The sequence below is a fragment of the Ambystoma mexicanum genome, chromosome 9, assembly GCF_040938575.1.
Source record: "Ambystoma mexicanum isolate Mex_15411 chromosome 9, UKY_AmexF1_1, whole genome shotgun sequence".
NCBI lineage: Eukaryota > Metazoa > Chordata > Amphibia > Caudata > Ambystomatidae > Ambystoma > Ambystoma mexicanum.
Window position 1 is genome coordinate 1,395,406,140 of NC_090931.1, and position 8,402 is coordinate 1,395,414,541.

The window sequence follows — 8,402 nt, forward strand, 5'->3', positions numbered from 1 at the left end:
CTTTAGATGAAGGAGAAGGGGGGGGGAGCCCATAGAGAATGGCCAGAGTGAGGGGAAGAAAGAAAGAGCATGGATCCCAATAGGAAGGATCTCAGTCTTGCTGGCACAGCGGCAGAGATCATTGGAAGTGCGCCAGGACTGGATGGCAGATAGGCATTCTGGGATGATGGAAGAAGCAAGAGAGTCAGCAGGAAGTTTGAAGAAGAGTTGAGTGTCATCAGCATAGCACTGGAAATTGGGGAGACGGAGGAGATGATGCGTGCCAGCGGAGCAAGGCAAGTGTTAAAGAGCCACGGGGAAAGGTTGGAGCCCTGGGGGACCCAACAGTTGGAGAAGGAGGTAGGTGAGGAGAATGACCCAGAATGACCTCAGACAGACGATCAGTTAGGCAAGAGAGCGTTGGTCCTCATGGTCAGCAGGAGCAGTTTTCCATTAGACAGGAGTTTTATGCGTTTCATTCCTGTCCCTTTTTATCCTAACATTCCATTCCATTGCCTTTTTTGTCGTGGAAACTGGGTAGTAACATCTGAAAGATAAGAACACAACTTTCTTACCTAGTAACCTTGTTGAATATATTAATTGAACACACCAACACAAGTACAATTAGGACTTACCTACAGAGACTACATTCTGGGGAGAAGCATTGTGCCTCCTGAGACCTTTGGTCACAAGGCCCCATTCTTCTGAGGGATTGGACTGTTGAAGTTAGGAGAATTTACTTGTGACTGTGTTCCATCTTTACCGCATTGATTTTACTTACTTCTGATATTGATTAAGTAGTTTGAATGCATTTGAAGAAGCTATAGTTAATGTATGCATGTTTATTATTAAGTATTGTGCAATAATATCACCTGCTAGTCTCATTTTTAGTGTGTGTAAAGTGAGGAACTCATGGTGACAGCAAGTAAGACAGACACAAGTGATCACAGTTCAAGGGTGTTTATTGAACAATGAATGCTGTATGCAGGTTGGAAAAAACGCCTAATCTAAACCTATATCTAAAATGGGAGCAAGGGTTGACCATTAAATTAAAAATAAGGGAGTCTTATTGGCGTTGTGTCAAAACAAAAGGGCATATACGAAGAAACCTACTTACAAACCTCACAACTAATACAAAAAGGGGTGTGGGATAATTCTCAAGAAAAGAAAGAAGTGTTCTCAAATAATATGTCAGGATGCGGTAGCCTGGGTCTCCCTTCCCCATGTTTTGGACACAGGGTAAGATGGGAGCTTGGAGCACAGTGAAGTCTCGGGTTACTCCAGCAAGAGACGACAGTTCACAATGGCAGCTCTCAGGATACACTCTAGAGCGTTTAGCTATCGGGGCCACTGATGGCCAAGTCTCTGGTTCTTGAAAGTCTTTTGCATTCGAGGACCTGACGTATTCAACTTACTAAAACAAATAATTCTCTTTTCTATGGGCTTACTATGGGCTTACGGTGATGACTTTCAACCCCTGGGATTCCCCTCTTCTGGGCGCCAATCCCAAGAAAGTTTTTAACGATATCAAGACCCCGTATGGCCATGTTTTCTCACATTCGAGGGCATCTCTGATTCCAAGATAAAGTTACTTTAACAAATGTAAGTTAGTTTCTAATGTTCACTGGGTGATGGGTTCTGCCTTGGGCCCCCTTCTTCTGGGCGCTGACCCTTCTCAATTGTTTACCACAATTTCAGGATGGGTTTCCTAAGGGTTCTCCTTTGCTCGAAAGATCCCTCTTTCCCACATCTCAATATCTTTTCAAACAGTACCAATGGGCATCCCTTGCCGGATTCACTCCTGTCAACACACTGTTTCTTGGGACTTTAGACTTGCCCCTTCATCAGCATCCCTCCGCCGGCTTCACTCTTGCCATTTCTTAATCTTTTCTTTCACTTTTCTCACTCTTGGGTGACTACTTTTTACCCTTGGATCCCCCTCTGCCGGGCTCCGACCCTTCTCGATTCCTAGCCTCCCCTCACTGGGTTTACTGCGGCTCTCTATCAGGGTGATGGTGGCTCACCCTTGGGTCCCCCTCTTCTGGGCGCTGGCTCCTCTTTACTTTCAGTGTTCTTACTTTCAATGTTCTCTTTTTGCACAATTCAATATTTGCCCTTTTCACAGTGCTTCTAGATCATAGTCTTTCGATTGTACAGGGTTTTATCTTGCCCTTCAGTATAACCACTTTGACCTACTCCGCTGGCTCTCCTAGGGCCTTCTGGTATCTGTGGTTCTTCTCATATGGGGCTCGACTAGAGTCTCTCGAGTTAGCACGCACATGGTTCCGGTTTCTCTCTGCAGCTGGTCTCCCCTTCCATACTTGTAACAATTCTTTACACAGTTCACTTTCTTAATTCAAACTTGCCACTTTGCAATTCTCTCACTCAACACTGGTTCTTATCGATTCTCCCCTCGACTCACTGGCTGTGATGAACCGCTGACTTTTGGCTTTCCCGGAGTCAAGGGCGGTACCACTGGCGTGGGAGCTTCCCTCGGTCCTGCTTATCAGCATAAACTTGCCCCGTGTACCCTTGACATCTGTTACAAGACACTCGTGCTATTGTTAGCAGTCTTAGGCTTTCTTTCTCAAGGGTTCTGTGGGTCTGAGACGAAAAGGGCAAGGTCACTTCTATCCTCGCCACCCTCTCGATTCCTGCCACCTTTCTCCTTCGTCTGAACTGCCGTGTCTGCTTAGCCGTCTCGAAGTGCTGTCTGCCGTGCTCACCTTGCTCGTACTGCACTCTCTTGCTCCACCTTTTATCCCATTGGGGAAAAGGAAAGGCCATCAGGTGTGAGTGATTTAAGTCAATTGCATGACTTTGCCTGACCTGTGAATCGGGACATGTCAGGTAAACAGTTTAATTACAAGTTCGTTGTAAACCAGTATTCCTGTCGGACAGGGGAGGGGTTGGAATGTCAGAATGTCCTACAGAATAGGATGAGGGTCGGTTAGTAGATTGAGAAGGACGAAATGTGTTCGGTTTGTGAAATGGACGAGAATGACCGGGATTGTGAACAGGACATAGGGGATGGTGGTAATTTTAACTGTTGGTCACTTTCGACTGGGAGTTCTGAAAGTGACAATCAGAGGGACGGGATTGGTAGGGTTTGCAGGGCAAACTGGAATAGCCGGAATCATGAAATAAGCAAGGGGGATTGTGAAAACTGTAGTATTTTACCTGAGCAGGTTGGGAGTACAGCAAATAATAATCAGAGGGATGGGAAGAAGAATGATTGGGAGTATTTGGATATGGAACAGGAAAAAAGGGATTCTGAGAGAAATGATTTCTGAATACAATGGGGTATGGGATCCTAAGGGATTTGTTACATATGGAGGGGATGGTAGGTTTGGGTAAGATCGAGTTAACGTGAGGAAGGTTGGTAAACCTATTATAGCCTACAAATGCCCCAGGTATATTATCCTCCTCTCCATCTTCCCCAGAACAATTCTGCATTTCACATTGGGTTAATTCTCTGAGCATGACTGTGGGTTCCCTAACCTAGGTGATCCACCCTCGCTCATCCACCCCCAGTGTTGGGATCTGAGAGCGCCAGCCCTCCCCTGGCAACCTGAATAAGGGTTTCCCGAGGTTTACTTGGGGGAATACCCCCAGGTTTCTCATGGTAAAGGTCTAGAATAAATATTTGTATCTTTATAAATCCCTGTCCACGTTGAATTATTGTGTGCTTCACTTTGTGGACTCATTATGGACCCCTGACCCCACTCACACTCTCCTGAAAATAGCCTTGACTGCTCTCCATGTTTACCTTTTAATGGGTTTTGGCTAACCTCTTCGAGTTCCCCACTCACTACAACTAGGGTAGCCTCCTAAATTATGTCCACCAGGCCAGATTCTGGACATCCATTTTAACACCAAGTACAAATGATGTTGGGGCGGGTCTCTACATTCCCCCTGAATATGACAGTGGTAGATGGTGGCCCTTAATCCAAAGTGTAAATGCAGTCTGATGCGCATGACATGTTGGTTTACATTGAGGGTTTAGAATGTAAGTTTGACCTAAGGTTACTATCGATTTTCCTGCATAGATAGTTATCTGTAATGTGTTTGCGTTTGTTCCTAAATCCTCTCACTGTCTTTGAACCTATGATATGTGTTGAGCAAATGGGACACTATGGCATGAACACACAAATAACTCAATGTCATTTTCTCTGTTGCAGGGGGATGGAACATGCCATTGGACAGCAGGTATGTCACCCTAACCGGCACAATCACCCGGGGCAAAAAGAAGGGCCAGATGGTGGACATCCATGTAACGCTAACTGAGAAGGAACTCCAGGAGTTGGCCAGGTCCAAGGAGCCTATGAAGGAAGACACGCCAGAGGGGAAGAAGAGGTGTGCTGTCGCCTTGGACAAGGGTCCCCAGATCCTCCTGTGGAGCATTGCATGCCTCCCGGTCATCTTCGTCCTCTCCTTCGTCTTGTCATTCTACTACGGGACCATCACGTGGTATAACATTTTTCTGGTTTATAACGAAGAGCGGACATTTTGGCACAAGATAACCATCTGCCCTTTCCTGATGATTTTCTACCCCATCATTATTGTGGCCATATCTTTCTCTCTAGGCCTCTACACGGCCATCACCCAGATCTCGTGGTCATTCGGCGAGTGGTGGCGTGCGGTCCGGGATATGGAGAAGGGCTTCTGCGGCTGGCTCTGCAGCAAGCTCGGCTTGGAAGACTGCTCCCCATACAGCATTGTGGAGCTATTGGATTCTGATGATATCTCTGGTAGCCTGTCGGGGAAATGCTCGGCTCAGGGAGTGGAGACCTCTGCTGTTTAAGGCTTGGGCATTTAAAGGCCATTGGAACGCTAACCTAGGTTGACTGTAATTTTCCTGGTTTTATTTGCTTTCCTGTCTGTGGGCTAACACGCACGCCCTGAGGCTTCAATGGACTCTTCGGGCCATTGGCGAGGCCACCACTCACGTTCTTATACTGTTTTATGTAACTTGGAGCGTCAGCTGTTGATCTAGTAACAGTCTTACGTTTTAGCAAGACTTTTTTTTTTTAAAGCAGGAAAACCATGAAACTTTGAGTGAAAGCAAAAAAACACTTCTAGAAATGGATGTGCCAAAAAATAGATCAGTGGATCACTTCAGCTGGCTGAATTTGCCTTGTGTGGCAGATGGGTTCAAGATTATATGCAATGAGACCTTTCTGTTTTTGATTTTGTGTGTTTTGCTCCCATTATTTATTTCTGCATCTCTGCCAATCATTGCCATTTTAAGTGTGATGCACAACAGTAACACTGGCAGACACCTTCAGAAAATACAATTGTGTTTCTGTCGTTTTGGGCCTTTCTTGTGGTTCCCCTTCAGGTGCGACTCCCATCCTACTTGTTGGGATCAAGGAAGAGCCGGTTTGTTTCCAGTCCATAGTCTCTCTTTGGTCAGACAATCCTCACGCATCCCTACTGTTTGGGGGGTGCCTTCAGAGATGTCTGATGGGAAACAGCACAATAGCTCTTGAGAGGGGCAACATTTTTTCCAATACTGAGGAGAGCACCTCAAGGTGTACCTCCCAAACACTACATTCATGTTCAGGAATGGTATGTTAGTCATTTGAGCATAATGTATGCTATATTAATTGGCATTGAAGATGTGAAAGAGCACATGTGACCGGAATAGTGGACTACTGGAGATTCTTGTGGCAAAGGCTGGCCATCTGTAGCAACGCTCCCAATTGGCTCCTATTGTGTATGCGATCCATGTGTCTCAGAGTGATTAGGCCCAACTATCCATAAATGAATTGTGGGATTCGGGGGCCTGTACTATGATTGTACACAATGATGCTTTGAGTGGGAAAACAATTTCTCAAGACTGTCAATGGCTTGATAAACAAGGGATGCTTATTTAAATTGCATGCATATTTCTTTAAGCAGCAAGTGGATGTCTTTGAGTGTAATGGCAACCCATTCAAAGTCTCAAAAGTCAGGGAGTTGATTTCTGTAAATGGGTCTGTAATGTTTGGCACTACCGATGTTTTGTACTACAACTGCCATCAGACCTAGCCAGCATAGTCAATGGTGATGATGGATCATGCGAGTCATTCATCGTCCATAAAATATGGAGAGCTGCAGGTTGCAGACCCCTGCTTTAGAAGCATTAGGCATCTATGCTGACCTACTGAGATACATACTGTTGGTGGGGCCAAAGTCTGAGGCTTGATTGTAGTAGGGACGGAAGTGTATGGAAGGTCCTTTTCAGACTTCTTCATTGATAGAAAACACACTTAGGCCACAACAGTGTGGATCATGAGAGATCAGAATCAAGGTTTTGTCCTTCTGCACAGATGCAGGATGATATTTTCAGAAGTTCCAAGGTCATGATTTCAACCGGTTTGAGTGTTGTGCCTGGCATCAGTAAGCCCATGCTTGTTTTTGAGCCTTTTAAAAGTGATGTGTTCACCATGATGTCTCTTCCTGGCTATAGTACCACCCAGCGATGATGCCGGTGATATAGTGCAAACCATAGACTGATTGTCTTTGATGCTTAAATATTCTTTGGTATGACAACCTACCATATTTGTTATTCATTGATCAACCTCCGAATGATAGAAAGCTGGGTCGCGCTCACCAGGATTAGAACCTGCCAGGGGGACACACACTTGCATGCAGACACACACATGCCTCATGCTATATACGGTCTCAGCTGTTTCCCCCTTTCATCTGCCCACTCACTCTTCAGATTTGTATATATGTTTCTTTTGTTTGACACATTTCTGTTTTCTATTTTAATACCATAGTATTCCAATATGTGAACAGTTATCATCTGTGTGTTTTAACAATGAGGACAGAGCAGGAACAAAGAGCTTCCTAAAAGTCTTCAGAGCATGCCGGCGTATAAGCATTGCTTGCATCTTTCCCATCTGCATCGATGTCTACTGATTCCGCCAAGACTTTGGGAGCTGTGGCCTTCCTGAGGTAATGTGCCTCCTCAGCTGAGGTTAGCTGAGTCACAGGAGCAGATGTCATTGTAGTTTAACCGTGCAGAGTGTCTATTGGGGCTTAGATCGTTTGAGTCCTGTATGGCCTTCTTTAAATTGATGGATACATGTACTGTCTGCCATTTGATGCTCAGCCCATCCTATGGATTTGTGACCACAGCCAATGCACGGATCCTGAACTTTTTCCACTCCGACAAGTGCCCACTGTTGCGTATCGGAGGCACTGTATTATTGTGCAATCTGCTCAAGTTGGCTTTTAAAAAGATCTTGGTCTATGTTGGAGGGAGGCGGGAGGAGAAGGGAAGGGAGAGTGAATTGTTTTTTGCCAACCATGGCACGATGTTTCCAAGTCTTGACCGGTCGGGCATGAATCTGTTGTTTGCACTTGTATATAGAGGAATGTTGTTGTATGTCTGAATCTGTTGCACAGTTCTCTTCTAGAGTTGCACACATGGGATTGGGCAAGGATCCAGCCCGTAAAGTTACAATGCACTGGAAAAGGCATGTTTGGCTAGATTTGTATGGCACCAATTAAATTCTGTATGAGTGCACAAGACTATCATTATTCTGAAAAGTATGCTAACATGTTGTGTGTTGTCCTGAGGAGTCTGAAAAATAAATTCAGATTTTGCACCATTTTTCCTGAATTTCCAAGCACACGTATCACTATTTTTATTTTTTATTTTATTTATTTGTATTTGTTTTATTTATAACGCACAAACCATCAGGCCCGGAGGCATCAGGGCGCAATTTGTACAAAGTTACAATAATGCATATATAAGGACATAGAAATTACATTAACAGAATACAAACAGTGTTACTATCTACATACATTACAGTGATTATAGTGCCGTTAGGCTAGACAGTGGATATACCCACAGGGTGTACAGAAAATAGTAACGGAGGTCAGCAGACCAGAGAATGTAAGACAAGGGCGCAGAGCGAGACTTAGTGCTGGTCAAAAAGCCAAGATTTAGTTTTGGCCTTGAATGTGTTGAATGAGTTTTCAGCTCTGATTGTAGCTGGGAGGGAGTTCCATAGCTTAGAGGCTAGGACAGGGAAGCTAGAGCCCCCCGCTTTTTGAAGTTTTAACCTAGGGATCGATAGACAGTGGGTCTGGGCAGTTCTTAGCGGTCGAGTGGTCAAGTGGCGAGACAGCCGACTGCAGAAGTAGATAGGGGCCTTGTTAGCCAAGCATTTGTGCGTGAGGGCAAGTGTTTTTAGTGAGATTCTCTGCTTGACAGGTAGCCACTTTAGGTTGGTTCTGGATTCAGAAATGTGGTGGTTGCGGGGGATGTTTAGGGCAGCTCGAATGGCATTGTTCTGGGTTGGTTGGAGTTTATTCAGGTTCTCTTGGCTAGTACCTAGGTAAAGAGCGCTACAATAGTCAATTTTAGCCATAATGAGGGTTCTAGCTAGTGTGACACTGTTAGGGGTGGTAAGAAACGGTCTGCA

General features: G+C 45.1%; 1 protein-coding gene across 2 annotated transcripts in view; it reads left to right on the plus strand.

The window, feature by feature from the left end:
* Positions 1–7,591, plus strand: part of TMEM169 (transmembrane protein 169) — a 144,653-nt gene extending 137,062 nt beyond the window's left edge. For both annotated transcript variants that reach the window (XM_069616802.1, XM_069616803.1), the window contains exon 3: positions 4,161–7,591. In XM_069616802.1, coding sequence (XP_069472903.1) covers positions 4,161–4,783 — 623 coding nt within the window. In that variant the 3' untranslated portion in view covers positions 4,784–7,591. The remainder of the gene's footprint in view (positions 1–4,160) is intronic.
* The last annotated feature ends 811 nt before the right edge of the window (positions 7,592–8,402 follow it).